The 24,115-nt window shown below is 53.2% G+C and overlaps 2 protein-coding genes across 2 annotated transcripts in view; one reads left to right on the forward strand and one right to left on the reverse strand.

Annotated features, from left to right (window-relative positions):
- CDH23 (cadherin related 23) overlaps nt 1-24,115 on the forward strand; it is a 127,620-nt gene that overhangs the window by 86,835 nt on the left and 16,670 nt on the right. Inside the window, exons 14-37 of the mRNA XM_042818469.1 lie at nt 830-894; nt 1,011-1,248; nt 1,342-1,447; nt 1,552-1,679; nt 2,688-2,760; nt 2,943-3,059; nt 4,080-4,192; nt 5,105-5,212; nt 6,084-6,273; nt 6,976-7,121; nt 7,347-7,566; nt 7,724-7,876; nt 8,367-8,480; nt 8,952-9,100; nt 10,272-10,332; nt 10,412-10,560; nt 11,864-11,999; nt 12,083-12,471; nt 12,559-12,660; nt 13,335-13,337; nt 13,874-14,023; nt 14,285-14,413; nt 14,493-14,621; nt 15,228-15,455. Coding sequence (XP_042674403.1) covers nt 830-894; nt 1,011-1,248; nt 1,342-1,447; nt 1,552-1,679; nt 2,688-2,760; nt 2,943-3,059; nt 4,080-4,192; nt 5,105-5,212; nt 6,084-6,273; nt 6,976-7,121; nt 7,347-7,566; nt 7,724-7,876; nt 8,367-8,480; nt 8,952-9,100; nt 10,272-10,332; nt 10,412-10,560; nt 11,864-11,999; nt 12,083-12,471; nt 12,559-12,660; nt 13,335-13,337; nt 13,874-14,023; nt 14,285-14,413; nt 14,493-14,621; nt 15,228-15,455 — 3,396 coding nt within the window. The remainder of the gene's footprint in view (nt 1-829; nt 895-1,010; nt 1,249-1,341; nt 1,448-1,551; nt 1,680-2,687; nt 2,761-2,942; nt 3,060-4,079; nt 4,193-5,104; nt 5,213-6,083; nt 6,274-6,975; nt 7,122-7,346; nt 7,567-7,723; nt 7,877-8,366; nt 8,481-8,951; nt 9,101-10,271; nt 10,333-10,411; nt 10,561-11,863; nt 12,000-12,082; nt 12,472-12,558; nt 12,661-13,334; nt 13,338-13,873; nt 14,024-14,284; nt 14,414-14,492; nt 14,622-15,227; nt 15,456-24,115) is intronic.
- On the reverse strand, nt 14,688-23,106 carry VSIR (V-set immunoregulatory receptor). The gene is made up of 7 exons (XM_042818470.1): nt 23,003-23,106; nt 19,710-20,165; nt 19,038-19,085; nt 18,692-18,799; nt 18,259-18,286; nt 17,440-17,627; nt 14,688-17,331 (listed from the first exon to the last, which is right to left on the reverse strand). The coding sequence occupies exons 1-7, from the start codon at nt 23,067-23,069 to the stop codon at nt 17,294-17,296; spliced, it is 933 nt and encodes a 310-aa protein (XP_042674404.1). The 5' UTR covers nt 23,070-23,106; the 3' UTR covers nt 14,688-17,293.

Consider the following 24,115-nt stretch of genomic DNA (forward strand, 5'->3'; position numbering starts at 1 on the left):
GTTTTGGACTCTTATTCCACTTCCTTCATCTAAATACAAAGTTTTCTGGTCATTTTTTCTTGCCTCCGTTCATGCATATTTTATATATTCATTAGAGAAAAGACTTTAAAACATACATAAATCTCGTCTCACTCCTCTGGAGCTCACAAACTGTGCCTTGCATACCTCGCCTGGAGGCAAAGCCTTCCAGTGGCAAAGCCTTGCAGGATTTGGGCTTCCCAGGTCATCCTTCTTCTCCTGTGCCTATTTTGTGGCTTTCTGATTAGGATTTCTCTCCCCTGTGGAAATGGAGCTGCTCGCAGCAGACAGCTCTTTTCTTCTCTGTTTTCTTTAAAATCTCATCTGCCTTCATGCACTCTTTCCACGTCAGCTCAGCATGGCAGTGAAAGGCAGCAGGCATAATGTTTTGGGGAATAGCACTGAGCACTCTTGCTGGACGGATGCTATCTGCAGCAGGTGGCTGGTCAGAAATTCCCCCAGAAATTGGGCAAGCCCCAACAGTCCAAGTCTGGATCCATTGGGTATTCAACAGCAGTGAACAGCGTAGGTGGGAAGGAGCAGGTAAAAGGGGGGAGAAGAAGAGGCTGAGGCTTGCCTGTCTGCTCTGGAGGGCTGCTGGAGGCAGTGCCTTCTGTGGGTGCTCCTGGAAGGGGCAGGGGCTGGGCTGAGCAGCCACCAGCCTACCCTGAAGCCACGTCATCTGGGAAAGCATGAAACTTCCCGAGGTGTGAATATAAATTAAGCTTTCTGTGAGTTGTGATGGGTTCACTGGTGTGTGCAATTCCCAGAAGTAGCATTATTTGTTAACTAACTTTTGATTTTTTTTCAGGCAACTGACAATGATGTGGGCAGCTATGGGAAAGTCAGTTATTTCTTCAGCGATGACCCCGATCGGTAGGTGTGGTTGAACCACTGGGGTAAGGGTGCTTATCCAAAATTTGGAGACTAACATCTCACTGTCTCCAGCATGTGGTCACCGAGGTTTTCACCTCTTTCCTGTCCCTCCCCAGTTTTTCACTGGACAAGGACACGGGTGTGATCCTGCTGATAGCCCGACTGGACTTTGAGACCATGCAGCGCTACACGCTGACTGTCATTGCACGGGATGGTGGCGGCGAGGAGACAGCAGGGCGCATCAGGATCAACGTCCTGGATGTCAATGACAACGTGCCCACCTTCCAGAAGGAGGCATACCTGGGGGCACTGCGAGAGAACGAGCCCTCTGTCACCCAGGTGGTCCGGCTCCGGGTGAGGGACAGCCAGGGCCAAGTCCCCATTCAGCACCACTCCCTGCATGGCCAGTGCAGCATCTGTGCTCACCTTTCTCTTCTGTCTATGTAGGCATCTGATGAGGACTCCCCTCCAAACAACCAGATCACCTACAGCATCGTGCAGGCATCTGCCTTCCGCGAGTACTTTGACATCACGGTATCAGAAGGATATGGAGGTAAGCGCTGCTGTTGAGAGAAATGACAAGAGGACAGCAGGTTGGGTGGTGACAACAGGATGTCCCCCACTTTGTGCTGAGCCTCCCACCTTACATCCTTTCAGTGATAAGTGTGAATCACCCCCTCGACTATGAGCAGATAGCCAATGGGGTCATCTACCTGACCGTGATGGCCAAGGACGCTGGTAACCCACCACTCAACAGCACTGTCCCCGTCACCATCGAGGTGTTTGTAAGTACAATGCGAACCTGATGATGGGGACAGATGGCAGGTGGAGCTGGGGCATCACCTCAGCCCCCACTGAGCAGTGTGAACACACCTGCCTTTTACAATAGAAAGAAAACGAGAAGGAGGTGTTTGACAACAGCACTTCGGGAAAAAAGAGACATGAAAAGGCAGAACAAGAGCTAGTGGGGAGGGAGGCAATTTTTTTTCCTCCTCTGCTTGTTGGTTTTTAATAAAGAAGTCAAACTCGCCTTGTAGATCTCCCATAAGGGGACAATACGCTTTGTAGAGGGAGCTGCCGAGTCAGAACTAATAGTGCGCGGCGCCGAGATCCAGGGAAATATCACTGCTAATAAGCTGCCGCTGCGCTCACTGCCACTGCTGTCCTCACTGGGGCGATGAGCCGGAAACAGGAAGCGTGCAAAGGATGGGGGATTTCTGCAGAAATCTGTAAAGCTGATGATGGAGTGCATGGGGTCTGGTTGGGCATTTCTCCCCCACCACTGGCTTTGCCCTGTGACAGTCACCCCATGCTCCACGAGGGTGGATGCAGTTTCCACATTGCCCTCGGAGAAGGCACAGGGAATGCTGAGTGATGCTCCAGCTGATTACAGACCACTTGCTTCCCGAAATGGGAGCAGAGGATGGCAATTCAATTACGGTGCAATAGGCGTCACTGGCACGTGAAATTGCCTTGAATATCCAGTTTGGTGGCAGCAGGAGCAGCTGAGCCTACTGGCCCATCAGCAGCCTCCATGAAGAAAATGTCTCTGGAACAGCCCCAGGAAAGTGACGAAATCCACACAGTGCTTTAATGTCCTGGTTGCTCCACCATTCCCTTTATGGGCTATTAGATTTGGTGTTTAGACCCCCTCTACCCTTAGCCCTAATCCCACCTTCCTTACACTGTTGCCTTGAGTTGGCCGTGTGATACAAGCGCCTGTATCTGCACTGTACCTCTTCACCCACAGTGCCTTTGTCCCAGCCAGCCTCTTGCCTTTCTTTTTGCTGTAGGATGAGAATGACAACCCACCGACCTTCAGCAAGCCTTCCTACGTGATAGCCATCATGGAGGACATCATGGCAGGTATGAAATACAGCTTCTTCTCTAGCCTTTCTGGAGGGCCCTGGGGGTCGCATAGTCACCTGGGAATCCCACAGCTATCCTGGGGTACACGAATGTTTGTTGGGGAGGCGAGGAGCCAAGTCCTTGAGCCAATGAGCAGTGGGGCAGGTGCCTCCTCCAACCCTCATTTCTGCCCCTGCAAGGTGCTACCGTGCTGTTCCTCAATGCCACAGACTTGGACCGGTCCAGGGAGTATGGGCAGGAGTCAATCATCTACTCCCTGGAGGGCTCCTCTCATTTTCGGATCAACGCTCGCTCGGGTGAGCCTTCATCCACACACTAACTCTTCCATTCAGTCTAGTCCCTTTTTTCCCCAGTTTTCTTCCCTATTGTTTTTCCCCTTTCACTCTTCCTTCCTCCTTCCCCTTAGCCTGCTTATGGAAAACACGATGTAAGGGAGTCACCAAATTTCAGTCCCCAAGGTTGGTCACTGTGAAACTTTTGGGAGAGGCCCCAACAGAAGGTTGTGATGCTTGAGGAAAGGCTGGCAGTTTGACTGCAAGGGCTTATTTTAGCTCAGGAGATGCTGTCTGCCCTTCCTCGCTGACATCTTTTTGGTTCATTAAGGGCAGGAATGCTGACAAAGCAGCAAATACTGCAGAGAGAACCTCCTCTTTTCCATATGGCACCTGCAAGAAAAGAGGCACATGGGTGCTTGGAAGGGAGGAAAGGGATGATAGTGTAACCTGGGGTGGTGGAGAAGCTAGTCCTATCTGTGAGACATCCAAACTCCCTGTACCTGTTCTGTGAGGATGTGCTGTCCTTTGGGTGCAAGTCTGTGGACAGGAGACATCCATCATTACAACATCTGTGCGCTTAAACCACTTTTCCTGTGATTAATTTTTTCAGTACAGGGATTAGTTGGTGCCGTGAGAGTTTGGAGTCAGACATATTTTAAGAAGACCTTTAGCCTTACAAATTTTCCTTGCTTAGATTAGTTTTTCCTCTCCAGTTCTTGCTCTTCCCATGAAAGAGCTCTTCCCATGGCACAACAGCACCTCCATACACAGCAAGGCACACCTTATAGCTCAGGCCCTGAGTGAGAAACAGGCAGTTTGCTGGTTCAGGGGAACAAAGCAGCTTACAGCCTCCAGAAGGGTAGGAGAGCATGGTTATTTCTTACATTTCTGGCTGTAGACCCCTTCCAGGAAACCCTCGCCATCTGTGTGAAGCTGAATCAGTCTCCATTTGAAGTAACTCTGTTTTCACCAGTTCCCCAAGCTACAGGTGGTAACTCACCGTATGTCCTCCCTCATCTCTCTCATCCTTTTTGTCTGCAGGAGAGATCACGACGACATCCTTGCTGGACCGGGAGGCCAAATCTGAATATATCCTCATTGTTAGAGCAGTGGATGGGGGTGTGGGTCACCATCAGAAGACAGGCATTGCCATGGTGAGCATGGCCCCAGGGCCCCTTGCTTGGAGGGCACATGGAGCACACTGTAGTGTCTGCCCATCACTCCGGGCTGCTTCCCGCTGCAGAATGACTCTTCAGAGTGGGAGGACCTTGAAATCAGGCTCCCTTTCCTAGCAAGCCATTTGTCACAGAGCCACTTGACCTTCCTGTGCTTTGTGTGTCCATCCCTTGGCACGGGCACAGCTGCAGGTACCCATTCCTCCCACAGCATGGCTCCCTTTATTAGTGCTTCTCAAGAAAACACTTGGTCAGAGAGCTTGCAGGAGCACTTAGCTGTTCCTGATGACTGCTATTCACACACTGCCTGCATCAAGGATTTCCAACTGCTTTTTGATTCTTGGGCTCCTTGGAAGGTACTAGCAGAGATGCAGGCAAATTGAATCCTCCTGGCAATGGCTTTGCCTCGCCCCTCACTGGCCTACCATCATTTGAAACCTTTTCATGGAAGTCTTTGGAAATATGAGGCCAGAAGCCAAGGATTCATCTCCTGTGGCCTAATGTTGGTTGGAAGGTTTAATGCCTTTGGGTCCTCTCTCTCCTGGGATGCTTTGTTGGGTTGCAGAAGAGATGTCCCATGCAACAGCAAAGAACTGTGGTAGTGCCAAAGAGCTCCCCAGAATAACTGTCATTGGTACTGAGGTTCATTGGAAGGTGTGGGATCCAGAAAGGCTGTAACTAGAGTTTGCAGCCCTGGCTAGGCAAATGCACAGCTTGCGGGGTGGTGGGCTCCTATTTGGAGCTGTAGATGAGAGGATGTTCTGTCAGTAGCTTCACTGAAAGGCCAAAAAAAAAAAAAGGATTTCTGCAACACATTGCAATTAGAACAAAAAAAATCCACCCAGGTCCTCACATGGACCTGCCAGCAGCTGAGCCTGTTTTCTCCTGCAGGTGAACATCACGCTGCTGGACATCAATGACAACTACCCCACCTGGAAGGATGCGCCCTACTTTATCAACCTGGTGGAAATGACCCCCCCGAATTCAGACGTCACCACGGTACATGTGCAGAGAGGCAGCTTCAGGCAGCCTCCTCCTACCTGCCCAGCCTTCCTCCCTTATGCCTGCAGTAAGCCTTACAGAAGTTGGTTCAAAAGGTTCCTCCTTGCTGCCCATCCCATGCGTTCCTCCTCTCCACTGGGATTCTTTATTGTTTTAGCAATTGTGTGGGTTTTGGCCAAGTTCTCCTTTTCTTAGCCTCGCTTGCAACCTCCTTCAAGGACCTCTCTGAAAGACATTGATTTACAGCCTTTCAAATCCCGCTGGTGAAATAAAAGAGAAGGAGAGTAAGAGGCTTGCACTCCATCACACTGGGAGAAAAATGACGGGCACGAAACAGAAAATAAATGAGAGGAAAGTGAGGAGAATCCACAAAACTGTTTAACAGGGAAGGCTGCAAGAGAAAGCTGGCGCAAAAAGGAAGAAAGGTTCAGCAGGAGAGCAGGAGGTGGCAAGGTTTGCAGCGGTGACTCACAGCCCCCAGCCCCACTTTGGAGGACCTGTGTGGGTTCCACCGTGCTTCTCCCACACTTCTCCTCCAGAGAGTGGCAGGTAGCTTCTGTAGAAGCTGAGAAGTCCTCTTGCATCACCATCCAAATTAGTTGCTGGGAAAGTAATTGCTGTGCAACCCATAGGATGGAAATTCAGCTGGAACAGAAAGAGCCAGGGAAGATACAAGTGAAGTTGTTCTGGGCTTTGAGTATATGTAAATGCCCCCTGTAATTAAAAACATTACAGGAAGCACTAAATGTCCAGGAAAGGAGAACACTACCAGTGGAGGCTCAGCCACTATAACAGACAGCAGTGAATCTCCACCTGGGATACTCTTGTTTTTACTCCCGTCTCTCAGCTCCATTTGTTTCCATTTCAGGTGGTGGCTGTAGATCCAGACCTGGGGGAGAACGGCACGGTGGTGTACAGCATCCGCCCCCCCAACAAGTTCTACAGCCTCAACAGCACCTCTGGCAAGATCCGCACCTCCGGCGTCCAGCTGGACCGTGAGAACCCCAACCCACAGGAGGCTGAGCTGATGCGGAGGATTGTGGTGTCGGTCACCGACTGTAAGCTGGAGTCATGGGAGGATATCAGTGTTTGATTCAGGGAGTGGAGCCAGCTGGTCTTTGAGACCTGGCACTTGAGCCTGAGGCATGCTGCAGAGCTGGGGCCACCACCTTACTGGGCACGCACAGAAAGGGGTGGGCATGAGCTTCCTCTTCCAGAGGCTGGAAGAGGACAGCAACACTGCTGCCTGTATGCAATGTATGCTTAGGCTTCATAGGTCTATTGTAGTTTAGGGACGCTTTTAAAGCTGAGGCTGTGGAGCTTGTAGGGCTGGCAAGATGTCATGGCTGTAGGCCACCATCAGTAGCTAGGGAAGCCAGCTGAGCAGGTAAGGGAGATAGAGCTGGTCGCGTGATTATGTTTTGGGGTGTTGTTTTTTTTAAAATTTTCTGAGAACAGTATTTTACAGAGTCATTTTCAGGAAAAGAAAAAAGGTTAATTAGGATAAATTCCCCACTGTCCAGCTGGTGTCCTGGAAGCACATTTAGCCTTAATTCTGCCCCTTCCTGAGTTTGTGCTGTAACATCCCATCCAAGCTGGCATAAGGAAAGGTATAAGGACAGATGTATGCTGCTACTGTCGTCAGCCACGTGCACGGCCAGACCCTGCATGCTTCCAGGGAGAGTTTTCTCTGCTTGGGGACAATGCATTCTCCCAAGGGGCTGTAGGCATTAACCTTGGCCCCCATCCTATTCCTGCAGGTGGGCGGCCACCCCTGCGAGCCACGAGCAGTGCCACAGTGTTTGTCAACCTGCTGGATCTGAATGACAATGATCCCACTTTCCAAAACTTGCCCTTCGTTGCTGAGATATCTGAGGGTCTTCCTGCTGGCACCTCTGTTTTCCAGGTGAGCTCATCCCACCACTGCTGGAGAATGTCATCATTTCCACTATGAATGGAGATGTCCATGGGAACCTGTGTTGTCTTCATACAGCATGGTACCCGCAAGGAGAATAACTTGAAGCTCTGTTGTTTCAACCTGAGGTTTCTGGGAACAGAGCTTGGGGTTTTGTCACTCAGGAGATGATTGGAGTCACTGTGCTTACCCCTCCCTCCATCCTATCCACATCAGGTGCTGGCCATTGACCTGGATGAGGGCCCCAACGGGTGGGTGACGTATCGCATGCAGGTGGGGATGCCCCGTATGGACTTCCTCATCAACAGCACCAGCGGGCTCATCATCTCCACTACCGTGCTGGACCGGGAGAGGATCGCTGAGTACTATCTGCGTGTGGTGGTCAGCGATGCTGGCACGCCCTCCAAGAGCTCCACCAGCACCCTCACTGTTAAAGGTGGGCACATCAGGTCCTCTCCAGTCCCCAGATGTCTAAATTTCCATTGGCAGCAAGGGATTCCACAGGGTCCTCAGAACAGCCAGGGGTATTCTGGGGAGATGGGCAGCAGAAGGAGGGCAGCCCTGGGGGCACTCATCTCCATTCCCTCTTGCAGTGCTGGATGTGAACGATGAGAGCCCCACCTTCTTCCCAGCCATCTACAACGTGTCATTGCCTGAGAATGTGGCCCGGGACTTCAAAGTGGTCCGACTCAACTGCACAGATGCTGACGTGGGACTGAATGCTGAGCTCAGCTACTTCATCACAGGTACAGCTGCTGACCCCATCTCACTCAGCTGGGGAGCTTTCCATCCTGACGATGTTTTTCCAGACTGCCTTGCAGGGGGATCTGGTTTCTTTTCCAAGGATGCTTTCCATTCTGGCCATCAGCATAGGGAGCAGGTACACCTTCTGGGAAAGGTACAGCTTTTGGGACACAATGCCAACATGATGAGAGAAAGATTGAGTCTCACCAGTGCTCATCGTCAGTGCTGCCGATCCCAAAACTTGTGTGGTATCGCCCTCTGCTGCACGGCCCTGCTCTAGCTCCCCTCTTGGCTCCCGCTGGGCTGGGATTCAGAAACCCTTAGCCCTAAATACACCCTGTCATTAAACCCACGAGATGCAGCATCTGCATAATTTATCTCAAAGCCTCCCGTAGCACCACATATCCAGGGGCTGCATCTGGTCTCTGTTGATTTTCACCCGTGGAACTGCACTGGTGACAACAACATTCTGGTCCCTGTCCTTTGCTGCAGGTGGGAACCAGGATGGCAAATTCAGCGTCGGCTTCAGGGATGGGGTGGTCAGGACAGTCGTGAGCCTGGACAGGGAGACGGTGGCATCGTATGCACTGATCCTGGAGGCCATCGGTGAGAGCTCCTCCCTGTTTCTGTGAAAGCTTTGAGCTGCCTGTGTTTGATTTGGGCATCCCACAGCTGCTTTTGTGGACAGCCACTTCACCCCTTGTCGGGTCCCATCCCAGGGCTTTCCTTTCCCAATCTGTTCCAGCACTGCAGCATTGCTTCCATGCTGCTGGGCTTCTGCTCAGTGGTTGCCAATTCATCCCAAGCCACCTGGCATAGGCAGAGGGCACCAAATGCATCTTGTCCATCATCCCTAGAGCTTTGAAGTGATGTACCTGCCTGCAGAAGGCTTCGACGTCCCTCCTGAGCAGAAAAAAAAAATAGCCTGCTCAGAAATTTTGGGATCACAGCCCTACAGGTTCCATGTTGATGCAGAAGGGATGCTGCCCCATGCTTACCCCTTACCTCTAGCCCTCCAACCCCCCTGTGTGAAGAGCCAGGGATGACCAAACCCCAGCCCTGCTTTCTCCCCCACAGACAACGGCCCCACCGGGAACCGCCGCACTGGGACCGCCACTGTTTATGTCACTGTCCTGGATGTCAATGATAACCGGCCCATCTTCCTTCAGAGCAGCTATGAAGCTAGTGTACCTGAGGACATCCCAGCTGCCAGCAGCATCGTGCAGGCACGTGACTTCTCAACACCAGTCTGTTCCCTGTGAATGCATGGTGAGAGTGTCAGGGAGAAAAAAGCAAGGACAGGGAGCCTCATGGGACTTAAGTAAGAAATTCACTCCGCTTATTCATAAGATGAGAAAAGCACTTGTGCTTGTGAGGCCCCTTGGATGGCTGTCTCCCAGAAGGAACTGAGGGCAGGGATTTCCAGGATTGAATTGGAAGGGACCTCAAAGCCCATCTGGCCCCAATTCCTGCCATGGATTGGTTGCCCCCACCAGATCAGGGCTCCATCCATCATCTTGGGCACCTCCAGGGATGGAGCACCCACAGCCAGTAGGTGCCAGTGCACTCACCGCCCTCTGAGTTGGTTCTGAACAAGCTGTGGGTCTGCTTGTGTCGTCCCCATCCCAGGGTAGGAAGGCTTGGGTAGGCAGCAGCCAGGTCAAATGTGCAAAAAAAAAAGGTTTCCAAAGGCACTAGCTAAATGTTTTTAATTGCTGATCGGAAACTATGAGGTGGAGGTGAGCAGGGTGGAAAGCAAGATACTGCGTCAGAGCAGAGAAGCATCACTCACTGGCTGTGTGACGCAGGACGAAACCACGGCCAGCAAATGGCACGAGAGCTGTGTGGCCCAGAAGTTGAGAGCTGCACCCTAGGCTCACGCATCTGGGGCCATGGTGGTACCCGTGACCCCGGGTACCCTGATGGACCCAACTGTCCCTAGGAGGAGGTCCTTGCTGTAGCAGGGTGACCAAAGCTGCCCTCATTCTGGCATTTGCTAAGCACACACTTTTGCTAAGCACACTTTGACTTAGTGACTTGAGGTTCATTAGGGTAATTTCTTCAGGGATTTTTTCACTCACCTGGGGGTGGCTCGGATCCCTATGGGGAAGCATATCCTTGGGCAGAGAGCTGCACTGTCGCATGGGGACACCAGAGGGGACCGTTGTGCTAGGTTTCCCAGGAGCTCCATGTCACTTGCACAGTGCATAGTAGCCCAGAGCTGCTCAGCTGGATAGGCCACCCAGTGCACTCAGGAAGAAGCAAACTCCTATTTGGACTCTCAGCTTGTAATGCAGAGATGATGAGGGCAGGGTAACCTGCTTCGCCTCGCAGATGACAGCTGGGCAGGGTGGAAGGATCTGCAAGCTTCACCTCTGCTTTTCTTTCCTCATGAAGGTGAAAGCTACAGATGCAGACGAGGGCGTGAATGGGAGAGTGTGGTACAGGATCGTTAAGGGTAAGGCCAGGTTCACATGGGCACTCCACTCTGGAGGCCAGCAACACCTGCATGACCACTCTGCCTTCCTCACCCCCAGGGAATGAGCACAACAACTTTCGGATCAACCCCAGCAGCGGGCTGCTGATGCGTGGCGTGCGGCCCCTGGACCGTGAACAGAACTCCTCTCACGTCCTGGAGGTGGAAGCCTACAACACAGAGCACGGCCCCATGAGGAGTTCCGTGCGGGTACGTGCCCGGCATAAGGCAGCTTGTAGGGATGCTGCATCAGACAGCTGTAATTTCCAGCCCTCGCTGAGCAGAGGCAGGCGTGCAGGAAGCCCAAGAGACCTGGAAACGCTGACGGAAAGTCTCTGTGGGTGGAGAAGAAGAGGGTTTGGGTTTTTTGTTTTTTCTTTTTTTCCTGTGACATTTGGGTGCGCTCAGGCTGCATGCTGAAAACCACACAGTCAAGCATCTATTTAATTAAGAGAGGACTAATGTAATCATCTTCAGCAGTGATACAGCAACTTCCTTCCTTCAGGAGGGTTTCCCATGAACCCTGATCTGCCACCCCATCCCTCCAGTCCGATCGCCTTTATTTTTAGAACTACCAATCTGTTGGGGGGCTCCAGCAGAGTGTTATGTGCCCACAGCCCCCATAGGAAAGCAGGAGGAGAAAGGCTGTCCCTGGGGGAAGGTGGGAAAATACAGCCTGACCCGTGGGCTGTGAGGTTTGCACAGTTCACATGGAGCCATCGGCGCTCCCACACTGCAGGGTTTCCAGCAGTGAGATTTGGGGCTGAGGATCCCAAAGAGGGATTAAGACTGAGCTGTACCTGCCTGTCACCAGGGAAGGATGGATCCCTCATAACACTGCTCCAGTGCGGCAGATGAATGCCAGAAAATGCATTTAGAATCATTCAGATTGGAAAAGCCCTCTCAGGTATCAGTGCTCTTTTGGAGGATAAATGTGTCCTAATATCCAACCTGAACCTCCCCTGGCACAACCTGAGGCTGTCACCTCTCATCCTATCACTGTTACCTGGGAGCAGAAGCCAACCCCCACTTCATCACCACCTCCTTTCTGGAGCTTTAGAGTGGGATGAGGTCTCCCTTGCACCTCCTCTTCTCCAGGCTGACCCATTCCAGCTCTCTCAGCTGTTCCCCATAAGACACATGCTTCGGATCTCTCACAGCTTCACTGCCCTTCTCTGGATGTGCTCCAGGTCCTCCATGCATGCAAGGCCATCCTTGTACATGCAAACAGATGACAAGCGTTAGCAGCAGTGAGACATCTTGGGAACATATTTGTGATCTGAGACGAGTTTTCAGTGCTGTTAGCTGCTGCCATGCTGCTGCTGTCCTCTTGGGACTGCAGAGGATGGGTTCCACCACAGGAGGAAAGGAATACAGGGATTTAGTGCTCCTCCCAATTCATGACCCACGTTTGCATTCCTCTGCGAAAGCTTGGGGGGTTCAGGCCATCAAAACAGCAGTCAGCAGCCGTTCCCATTGGCTGAGTTCTCTCTCATGTTCTCGGGGCCTGCAGGTGATCGTGTACGTGGAGGATGTGAACGACGAGGTGCCAGTGTTCACCCAGCGGCAGTACAACCGCCTGGGGCTGCGTGAGACGGCCGGCATTGGCACCTCAGTGGCCGTGGTGCGGGCCACGGACAGGGACACAGGTAGGGTCTGGCTGGGCTGCAGCCCTGGGCTTGGTGTCCTGCCTCATTGGGATGCTGAGTGCCATGGTTGTGCTCTTCCCCAGGGAACGGCGGCTTGGTCAGCTACCAAATCCTGTCGGGTGCCGAAGGGAAGTTTGAGATTGATGAGAGCACAGGTCTCATCACCACCATCGACTACCTGGACTATGAGACCAAGACGAGCTACCTGATGAATGTCTCAGCCACAGACCAGGCTCCACCCAACAACCAGGGCTTCTGCAGCGTGTACGTCAGCCTGCTGAATGAGCTGGATGAGGCTGTGCAATTCTCCAACAGCAGCTATGAGGCTGTCATCATGGAGAACATCCCGCTGGGATCCGAGGTGCTCCGTGTCCAGGCCCGCTCCATCGACAACCTCAACCAGATCACCTACAAGTTTGATCCCAACACCAACGCCCAGGCACTCTCTCTCTTCAAAATCAACGGCATCACTGTAAGCAGGCGCGGTGCTGCCCTTTGGGCTGGGCTGTCCCCAGTGCCTTGGGGCTGCTGGGGGGACATGACTCTTGGCCATTGGCAGGGGGTGATCACGGTGAAAGGCCAAGTGGATCGGGAGAAGGGAGATTTCTACACCTTGACGGTGGTGGCCGATGACGGAGGGCCAAAGGTCGACTCCACAGTGGTGAGTGGCTCCTCTCCCCTCCCTTGGCCAGGTTATCACACAGGTTTTTCATAATGCTGTAATCATGTTGGCTCTTTTTGTGCAAGATCTGCTGGGTCTGGCAGACCCATTTCCAGCCCAAAAAACAGGTTCTGAAAACCCAGATATGGGGGAAATCCTGCATTTGCATAAGCACAGACAGCTGAGTTTTAGCTTCTGTGTGTCACAGGATCAGACTTCTCGTAACACATAAACCAAAACAAAAGAAAACAAAACAAAAGACATTAAAACACAGCCCTGTAGACTTTACAGATCACTTACCAAAATACACCGGTTCTCAGGTAGATAAAACTTGGTTGGGGGAGCTTGAAATACTTTGCAGTGCTGAAGGGCAGCGTTATATTTGGCAGTTTCAGGGGCAGCTGAGTGGGGCGATTTGCATCTCCCTGCCGCAGAGGGTGGCTCTGTGGGCAGGGATAAAAGTGTGCTGGTTTGGGCCAGGTGGGCCCCACAGGAGTTTCAGAGCTGGAGGCATGCTCTGCATTCCAAGACCCCATATCTTGGGGCACCTGCTGCCTCTGAAGGCAGTGCTGGAGGAAAGAGGTGGTGAGGGGAGACCCTGCCCTGGTGGGCTGGGGTGCTCCATATCCTACTAACTTGTTTTTTTGTTGTTTTCTCTGCTTCTCCTCCCACAGAAGGTAAGCATATGTGCCACACCACCATCACTGTCGGTGGCAGGACCTGTCCCAAGCACCAAGCTGCAGGTGGCATCTGCAGAGGAGCAGCTGCAGAATTCACCAGGCTCTCCCTGAATCTGATTCACCAACAACCACAGCAGCTCCATTCAGCCCTGCCACACCTGTGGCCGAAGGAAGCCATAAATAGAGTCCCGGGAACAGAACTGCTCTTCCTCTCCCACTCATGCAGATCTTCAATTGCAAAAGGCGATGAGAGCATTTCCTCCAATTAATGGTGGCTAAAGTAGCCCACTCCCTTGTCGCCTCCAGGATGAAAAATCCAGCAAGCTCGAAAGCATGATCTCTCTGGGTTTCCTCTGCTCTGCTGCCAAGGGTGAACCCACACCTGTAGCCTGCAGTATCTGTGTGCATTCCCCCATGTCCCCCATGGGGACAAGACCCCACATGTTTTGCTGGCACTTTTGGGGGATGGAGGTGCAAGGACTGAGGGCTTTCTGGGGGTCTTACCGGGGGTCTCACTTCTGCCATGCCCACAGGTGACCATCACGGTCCTGGATGAGAATGACAACAGCCCACAGTTCGACATCACCTCCGATTCATCCGTCAGCGTTCCAGAGGACAGCGCGGTGGGCAGGAGGGTGGCTGTGGTCCTGGCTCGTGACCCTGATGCAGGCAGCAATGGGCAGGTGAGACAGTGCATCCTCCCCCAGCACCACTCCAGCCCCTTCCCCTGCCCTGTGTCCCCTTCATGCCAAGCATTGCATGAAGGCTGTGGGTGAGGCCGGGGGAGTTTGCTTTGGGGTGGCTGAATACCCCTGACACACACCACACTACGCCTTTGAAGATGCTCTGAGACATCCCAAGGTGCTGCTGGGTTTACTCCCGTAGGGGATCTCCGAGTCACATCACCTGCTGATGATTTTCCTCTGTCTGCTGGCCGCTTCCAGGTGACATTCTCACTGACAGCAGGGAATGTGGGGCAGGCGTTTGAGATCCGCACCACTAACAACACCTATGGAGAGGTGCTCGTGGCTCGGCCGCTGGACCGGGAGCTGCTCGATCACTACACCCTGCGGGTGAGCCGAGCCCTGCCATGCTCCCCTGCCCTTTGTGCTTAGAAATGGCATTTTGGAGAAAAATTGCCTACCACCACAGATCCAAGCTTCGGATGGTGGCGTGCCCCCCCGGAGGAAAGAGCACACCCTGCGGGTCACCATCCTTGACGTCAACGACAACCCGCCCGTCATCGATAGCCCCTTTGGCTACAATGTGAGCGTGAGTGAGGTGAGCACCCGAGGTGAGGCGGCTCTGAGGGAGCTGGATAATTAAGCAATAAAACACAACCAGGCATGAAAAAAAGACAACTTATTTCCTGCAGATTTAATTCCTGGGCCATGGGTTCTCCATTTGAGGGTGAAAAATGAAATATAAGTGATAGTCAGTGACACTCGGATGCGTGGGAGTGCTGCTCGTGATGAATAGTTTCGCATTAACATTATTGCCCTGTTAGGATTTCCTTATCTCTGTAATGCATGGTTGAAGCTGGTCGAAGAACAGAATTTCTCTTTTGATTTCCCCTGTAATGGGTCCATCTAGAAATAATTAGCTGAGCTCTGAGTGCATTACACAGCCTCCACCTTCAGGATTTACACTTAAAGAGCCCAGATAGTGCCAAATGCATGGCTGTCTGCAGCAGGAAACTCAAGGGCTTCATCCCAACACGCTGGCCGAGGTGTACAGCCTCTGCTTTGCTGGGTGCCGGGATGAAGTTTGGAGCCTAGAGCAGCACACTGCCTGGGAAATCCCACTTTATATTAGAATGATGTTACCAATATCATGAATGATGTCTTTTCTATGTCATATCGTGCCTCTTTGTGTGTACACCTGCAGAACGTCGGTGGGGGCACGGCAGTGGTCCAGGTGCGCGCCACCGACCGGGATGCCGGCCTCAACAGCGTCCTGTCCTACTACATCACCCGCGGGAACGAGGATCTCACCTTCCGCATGGACCGAGTCACCGGCGAGATCGCTACACGGCCCTCCCCACCAGACCGTGAGCGGCAGAGCTCCTACTGCCTGCTGGTCACTGTGGAGGACGAGGGCAACCCCTCACTGTCGGTGAGCCGCTGGGGTGCGGGTTTGGGGGCTGAGCACCGGGATGCTGCATGGGGATGGATACAGGAGGGGGTGGATGCGAAGTTCTGTGGTGATGCTTTGACGGTTTGGCCATACGTTAGCGTGTTGCTTCAGGTTGTGCTTTGGAGTCCATCCTTGGCACATGTGATGCCTTGGACCCTTTCTGGTTGCTTTGAGGTGTTTTCAAAGGTGCCGCCTCATCACTGCTTTCAGCACATGCCCTCGATTGTGTCTCATGCGCTGTGTTTCATACCCCCAACTCTGCTCTGAAGTGGTTTAAGCAGAAGTTCTGAGCTCTTTCATATCTCAGCTGAAAACTCCAAGCATCCCCATGGGCAAGCAGGGGTTGTCCTGCCCACCGGCTCACACCAAAACAGAGAATTGTCTCAGGATGCTGAACCCAGCATGATGCATGAGCGAACACCCATATGCAAGTGTACGTTGCTCCCAGCACAGCATGACCTCGCTGCCATCTCGCCTCGCCTCCACCTCGCCCTTATCTCTCCCCATCTCACGCATCTTCTGGCAGCATGCCGGCTGCAAAGCCCTGCTCTACATTTGGAGGAAACTTGCTGCAAGCAGCAGCACAGGTTACAGCTTGCAAATCCTCACACTTCTACCCGCCCAGTGGCTTGCATGCCTCTTTGTGTCTTTTTCTTAAGCCGGACTATGGGTTAAACCTTCCTCCTCATAAAGGCACAGCCTTTTCTTGATGGCTTTGTGCCACTGAGGCTGGACAGCCTTCTGCATTACGAATGCTGTGCATAAACAGGTTTTTCTTGCATGGCTCCAGCTGTTTTAGTGCCCTAGGACTGCTCAGTTTTGCAGTGAAGGTGATACCAGTGCAGCTGCATGCAGAGCCAGAAAATCCACCAGCACTCTGCAGACAACCTATCTAACTCCCTAGCTTAAAAAAAAAAAAAATCCTTTTTTTTACATTTTAATCAGCACTGATAATGGCACAAACAGAAAGATGAGTCCTACTGCTCTCAAGCTGAGTACAGAATCACAGCACAAGCAGCCCTCTGGCTGCAGGCTGTGCCAGCAAGCAGTGGGGCAGGAGGGCTGCGGCAGGAGTGAGCCTCTCCCCTTCCTGTTTTGCAAAGAAACCCTTCGTGTAAAGTTGGCCAGTGCCTCTGTTTTGTCTCGCGGTGCTTCGACTACTTTACCATATGCTCCTGGAAAGGATATGCTGTCCAAGCGAGCAGGATGGGTGAGCACCACGCAGGTGGAGCCCCTGACAATAAGTTAAGTACTGGGGGAAGCAGGCAGGAGGAGCTGGAGATGCAACTCCTGGGGCCCAGAGCTGCTCTTCCTTCCATCCTCTGGGATTTAGGCACAAGGTGAGATCCACAATGAAATGTCAATAGCATACATCCTCATACAGGCTGCGCACAGTCGTCCCTCTCTGTGCTCTTTGCCACGAAAATAGGCAGTAAAACCCAAAGCCTGAGCAAGAGAAATCACTGGGACAGGAGAAACGGGCAAGACTCCTCTGCTTGACTTGATTTTTTTAAGGCACTTTGCTGTTGTTTGGTTGTATTGGCATCTTCCCCTTTTCTATTGTCTGGTGCATAATGACAACCAAGATCAGGCTCTTTCCATTGTCCTCTCTGCAGTGTTCCTCCTTGTAATGTGAGGGAAAACCAGCAGCTGTTGTCCAGGCACTGGGGGAGGAAGGTGTGGAGGTCTTTATTCTATTTATTTTTAATTTTCCTGCTGGGGGTGGTTGGGTGGGAGTTGCTGCCCGCTCTGGCCGCATCCCCTCCTGCACAACCACAACACAGTGCCCTCCTCCGTTGCATTGGCCATGGGGCTCTTCAGGCTTTTAAGGAATTTGGTGAATCAGGAACAGGGTCTGGAAAAGGGGGCAGGCAGCAGGTGTTAGTGCACCAAGCATTCAGCAGGGCAGTCATCCATGCGTTCCCACAGCAGCCGCAAACAGAGTAGATGCGAGGATACTCACCCAGAGTGGGAAAGAAGCACTCCCCAGGGCCTGGTGGGGACAGCGGGGTGCTGGGCTCGGACAGCAGGTGCCGGCCGGACTCAGAGAGCTGCCGTCCACCCAGGTAGGAGAGCTGGGGTCGGGGCCGCTGCTCAGCACTGCTCACAGGGAGCGCCTCAAAGACAGGATTCTCAATGCCCTGGGCACTGCTGCAGGAGAAGAGAGGGAGTGAGGGATGCTACAGGGTCTCCTTATTGCAAAGCCTTCCAGCACGTTGCTTTCTGCACTGACAACGTGCATCTCTTTGAACTGAGGATGCTCTGTGCTGGGAGGGCGCGGAGCACAGAGGCACAGTTGTGCGGAGAGGGGCCAGAGGATACAGACACTCATTTTATTGCCCTCCTGCAAGGCTTGGCAGGGTGCAGCTGATGGCTCCCTGTGCGAGCATTGCATGACTAAAATCCCTCCAGCCCTGCCTTAGGGCTGACAGCCAGCTCTGATGCTCTGGCTAGGGGGCTGTGGTTCTTTGTGGAAGCACCTGGCTGTGTGGGATGATGGAGCCACGAAGATCCTACTTTTGCTGAAAAGTTTCATTCTCATCTATTCCCTTCTCTGAAAGATGTCCTTTTTGTAAATCTGGGAGGGAGCTGAGGTTACACTGCTTTGGCAGCATTCTGCCACAGGTGATCTGCATTTGTATTTCAGGGTCCTGTTTCACACTGGTGGCTCAGGGCACAGGAAGTGACAGAGTGGGTTTGACCTCAGCTGCACCCCAATGGGAGGCTGAGCAGGACAGGGTGGTTTTTGGGGTGCTGGGAATATGGGAAAGCACATGCTTACCTCTCCATTCGGACCAGCTCGTGAGCACCTGCCAAAGGCAAAACAGCATCAGCATCACCTGCCTGCACCCAGCATCATACCCATCCTGTGGCAGCCCCCTGCCCATGTGTTCCAGCAACCCCCCCCCCCCCCCACCCCTAGCATCAAGCTCTGGGACTTTGCCTCCCCCCTGCACACCCTTCTGTGGGTGTGTATTTTGCAATATTGTGGGTTGGCTGTGCTCGTTTCATCATGGCTGAGGATGAATGTTGAAAGCATGGTTCCTGTCCTCATGCTGGCATTGCTTCACTGCTGCTGCAAAAGCCACTTCTCCAAGGGCTTCCATTGGAGCCCTTTCACTGCCCAGTGGCTTAGTGAGCAAAACTACATGCCCCATGGTGTCCCAGAATGGGTCCCCCTGGTCCCTGGATGGGGAGCACCCAGATGTACGTACGTCTGTGGCTGACTGCTTGCCGCTGCTTGTAAATCAAGAGCAAGATGAGGGGCAGGCAGAGGATGCCCACGATGCAGGCGCCCGTTGCCAGCGCAGCGGCTGTGATATCTGCAATAGCAGAGCACCAGAGTAAGGGTTGGATCTCACACCAGTTTTAGCAAAATGGATTTATCAACCAGCAAGAGGGGCAGACAGAGTGACTGCACAGCTGCACCAGCTCTGAGGGCTGCAGGATGGGTGTACCTGGGTTGCTGCATGCCTGGAGCGAGCACCCAGCCCTCAGTCAGCATGTGAGCTGGGAGAGCATGCACTACATAGGGAAGAGGTGTTCTCTTTCTTCATTTACCTTTGCTGGTAGCAGTGTGAAAGGTGCAGTTCTGAAGTGCTCCTCTGCCTACGAAGGAGAAGACCAAACTACATAAGACCTCAGGAGCTACTTCAAGTAGCATCTACCAGCTTCCCTTTGCCCAATGAGCTTGAGAAAATCAGATAAATGGAATCACGGAATCATTCAGGTTGGAAAAGCCTTCTCAGCTCATTCAGCCCACCCCCACCTGTCCATCATCCACATCCCTCAGTGCCATATCTTCATGGCTCTGCAACACCTCCAGGACAGTCACTCCACCACCTCCCTGGGCAGCCTGTGCCACTGCATCACCACTCCTTCAAAGCAGTGGCATCATGGGATCCATCCCCACGCCAGGAGCCAGCCCTTCCCGAAAGCCAGACCAGAGCCAGAACAGCGCCAGCGGCTCCTTTGCCTGGCCCCGCAGCCTCTTGTACTAGGATTTGTTTTCCTTTTCTCCTGCAAAAGGTCAAAGAAGATCACTGAAACTATGTAACACACTTCTAATTGTGTCTTCCTGCTTCCGCTGATGTATTTTTCCTTTTTTTTTCCAATTGGGTTGTTTCTATGCTCCCCATCCCTCCTTCAACCCTTTGACATCTGCTGCTGTCCAGCCCCCATACCCCAGTGCACGCCACCTGGGGCATCCCATGCCTCTGCATCCCTGCTCACCCCTCTGGATCTGGAGCTCTACGAAGCCGTGAGCCACATGCAGGGTATGGACCTTCCCATGCTCCCGCCGTGTCTCCATGGCATAGCAGCAGTAATTCCCGCTGTCCTGCATTGTCAGGTTCATCACCACAATGTGGAAAGCCCCATGATGGTCAGGGACGAACTCCACACCACGGTGACCACCTGGTGATCCATGGGGGAACCTCGCAGTGCTGTTGGCAGAGGTGCCGTGGTGCCGGCCGGAATCGTGGCGCAGCTCCTTCTCAGTCAGGTTGCGAATGTGTCGCTTCTCAGAGCAGCTCTGGTCACCGTTGTTGCTGAAGTACCAGGTTTTGAAGATCAGGTCGTGGTGGTCTGTGAGTGGTCCACTCACTTGGCAGCTCAGGGTGACGTTCTGGCCCTCAGGGCAGATGCAGAGCGTGTATGGGGCTGTCACCAGGAATGCTGCTGTCCCTCCTGCCAGCAGGAGAACAGGGTCACCGTGAGGATGCAAGGGGCATCACCCACAGGGACCCGAGTGTGGGCATCTGCTATGGCATGGTGATGGCCAGGGGTCCTTCTCTCCTGTGATACGAAATTTGAGGCTTGGGAAGATGCTGAATATCCTAAAAAGGGGGGAGATGGGAAACAGAACCTGCCCTTCTTCTGTAGCTCCAAGCATACTTGAAAGTAAGCACTGAGCATCCTCTAACAGCAGCAGGTGGCCTGAAGGTTGTGGGGCACAGCTCAGGTGGGGAGCACACTGTGGGGCAGCAGGTGGAGGTCTGGGCTAAGGGGCAGTGGAGCCCTGCAAAGGGTGCAAAGGGAGCCGGAGGGGAAGCGGGGGAGGGGAAATGGCTGGCAAATGAGGAAATACGAGCATCTTGGCCTGGTTGCATCGCACTCTGCTGCTCCTGTTTCCCCATAGCTTGTGTCGACAGCTGGTTAATAGGGGGAAAAGAAAAAAGAAAATAGTAGGAGAAAAAAAAAGGAGAAGAAAACAAAAAAAAAAAAAGAAGAGAGAGAGAGAAAAGACATAGGAGGAGGCCATGCCCCTGAGAAGAGGCAGGGAGAGGGTCCCACCCTGCTTGTTTTTCAGTGCTGCAGAGCAGAAGGGGAACTGGCTGCTGCAAGGAGCCTGAAACCAAAACTGCTCACAGAAATTCCTCCCCTGCTCAGCCAGGGGCACGTGAGGGGCTGGAGAATTGCACCTTGGGTTTTGGTTTTTTTTTTTTGAGGTTCTCAGGGATGTTTAGAGAAGAGGGCATTAGGACAGCATGCTCTTGCATCTCAATAACATCCTGTTGTTCCATCACTCTGTGCCGTTTTGCTTCGAGGTTTTTTCACTTGCTATATTGAGCAGGCTGCAAGAAGCCGCGGGTGTGCCGGGTGTCCCACAGGTCACCCTCCAGCTGAGACAGAGCTCCCATCACCTCCATCCCAACTGAGCACCTTCCGCAATGCAGGGCTTCTACCATCACCGTGCTGAGAGCGAAAGTGAAAATGCTCCATGTGCTGCTCCTACCCCACTTAAGCCATGTGCCCCACAGCGAGCCCCACAGCCTGCCACCGGCACAAAGGCACCTCCAAGGAGGCCATGCTACCTGCACCACGGGAAGTGCCCCATTCACAACACGGCCCCAGGAGCCCGGAGAAGGGAAGTTGGGGCTCTATTGGAGGAAGTGTCTGCCACAGCCTTTGTTTTCCCAAAAAAAAAGAGCGGCCGTCCCTCTCATCCCCACTGGCTTGGTTTGGGAGCCTGTGCCCTAGTTGTGTTTTGCCCTGGTGGCAAAGAGAGTATCTAGGCATTGGGTTGCTTTGGAGGTCCATGCCCAGCAAAAGTGGTCCAGGGATGCTGGGAGCAACTGGGATGGAAACTCAGTGCTTCCCCATGACAAAATGTTAAGTGAGAGCATTTGTACCAAGCAGTCTCATGCAGCCATGCCACGAGGCTGTTGTCATCATGCTGTCATTGTGCTTTGGAGCTCTCAGCTGGCTGAGCACAGGGCTGCACCTACCTTGGCACAAGTCTTTGCAGCAAGGAGGAATAAGGAAAGAAAGAAAGAGGATGCAGGAAAAAAAGCAGTGTTCTTGGCCCTTATCTCCCATGGAGCCAAATGGCTCTAGTACATGGGAGCTGGGGGACAGTCCCTGATATGTGGTGTCCATCCCAGGGACAGCAACAGGGAGCTGCTTTGACCTGCTGCCAATGCAAACCTGTGTGGCTTTGCTCTTTTGTTTTCTTTCCCAGAAAAACTCAAAGCAAAACTGCAGTGGTGGCACGTGGCAAACCACCAGCTTCCTTGCTTGCCCCCAGCTGCTGCAGGTCACAGTTCAGCCCCAGACCGGGGACGGGGCCACAGCACCAGGTTTCTGCTTGGGTTATGAGTTTGGAAATTGGGATTCTGCCTTCCCCATGGAGGAGAGGGGCTGATCCGAGGCATCATCCATGGTGCTACCATCCTAAAACTGTGTAGGAGCTGAATGTCTCCAAGAGCTCCACTTCTCAATCCAGCCCAGCTAGCATTAGCTGGGCTGTGGAAAGTTTTGGCAGGCATGCTGTTGCAAGAAGCTCCATTCTTTTGGCACTGGGCTAACGCTGAGCATCCAAGGTTGTATAAAGAGGGCAGAAAGAAGCACCAAGAGCAGACAAACCTCTGCGTGCACAACCCTGCCGGAGCTCCTTCCCCAGCCCCAGATGTGTCCTTTCAGTATTGCCCATAGCACACCCCAGATGCAGGAAAGCTGCGGCTGGGGTGCAAAAAACAAATGTGCCTTCTCCCTTGTTTTTAAGCACACCTCTGCAGGCAGCAGCCAGCCTTTGCAGCTGGGCACCATTTCTTTCTGGGGATGTGCCAGCAGAAACGTGTGTTGTTCTGAGATAGAAGGAGAAGGCGAGCCCAGTACGGAGCCACTTGGCACATCCCTTGCATGCATGCACAAATGCTGCACAGTGATTACAGTAGAGCGGAGCATCTGTGCAGAGAGCAGCTCCAACACACTGCCTGCGTGCATTGCCGACAGCGGGCTTCCCGGCCCGGCTGAGCTCGGGGTGCCGGCGGGGGGCTGCCTTCATGCTGCACGCGTCCCATCACAGTGAAGGAAGAAGGATGAAAAACAAACAGCTGGCGAGCAAAGGTTTACAACAGCCACTGCCCCATGGCCCCGTTTTCCCATCGCCTGAAACTCCGCGTCTGGAGGCAATGCTTATCCCCTCTGCCCCAAAACCCCGAGGAAGTTAAGAACCCCCCAGTCCCTCACCCCCGGTAGGGCAGCCCGCAGTGCTGGAGAAGAGGAGAAGGAGCGTGGCTTACCGTGGGAGGCGAGGAAGGAGAGCAGCCCCAGCAGCAGCTTCAGCGGCGCTCCTCGGGGGTCCTCCATCGCCACACAGCCCCGGAGCAGCGCAGCGCAGCCCCGCCGCGCCCGCCTGAGCCGTGCACGCAGGAAATTTCGTTCTAGCCGGGGAGAGAAGAAGTGCGAGCACCCCCAGGAGGCCAGATGGGGCACAGAGCGGTGCCCAGTCCTGCCCGATTCACTTCAGCAGAACGCACACCTTGCTTGGAGTTCGTTTCTCTGCCTTGAGAGGGGTGGGCAGGTAGCCAACGGCTTGACCTGGCTGGTGCTGTAGAAGGGATGAGCAGGAGGGGGGAAAAAAGGGCAACTCAGGGAGATGCCATACCCCATAGCACATCCTCTCCAGAGCATCACTTGTGAACATCCTGAGCACCACACTGCTTCAAGCATCTTGGTGAGGAGGGTGCGATGTGGTTGTGGCTTCACAGTAGATGCTTCCACAAAGCTTTTATCAGAAATGTAACCCTTGTCTGGTAGAGAAGAAATTATCATTCGGTGAAGGTGTTTGGAGGGTTTTTTTTGTGACAGTCGTGACCTCAGAGGGAGTTGCAGCCAGGCTGGCTGCAGTATGGGCAGATCTTGTGTGCAAACCTCTGTCCTGTAATCAGTGTCCCAAGTCCCACCCCAACAGCACAAGTGGAGCAGTTGGCATTGGTAGGGCAGACCCCAGCCATCCTGCTGCCCAGAAACATCTCATTTGCTCCTCATCCCCTTCCAAAAAAATTTCTCATCCATCCCAAGACTCTGCTGGAGGGGTCCTACCACCATCTGAGCCATTAGGCATGGTGGCATACTCTTGTCACCTCCCTACTCCCAGCTGTGTGTCCATGGGTGACATGACCAGAGGACATGGGTTGTCTGAGATGCTCATTTTTGTTCTTCCTCTAAGTCATAGCAGAAGCAGTTCTGCGTATTTTCCATCTTAGTAATCGTGACCAAGGTGTCCCCAGTGTCACAGTGGGAACCTGCTAAGACCTACTCACAGACAGCAACGCACAGTGGGGTTCAGTGTCTGGCTTTTCCTCTGCCACGGGCTTCTGCCTGGAGTAAGCAGCAATGGGAGAAAGCAGGAG

Source organism: Centrocercus urophasianus, unplaced genomic scaffold (genome assembly GCF_019232065.1).
Source record: "Centrocercus urophasianus isolate 14NV4802_14NV808 unplaced genomic scaffold, USGS_Curo_1.0 seq_17, whole genome shotgun sequence".
In the NCBI taxonomy this organism is placed as follows: Eukaryota; Metazoa; Chordata; class Aves; order Galliformes; family Phasianidae; genus Centrocercus; species Centrocercus urophasianus.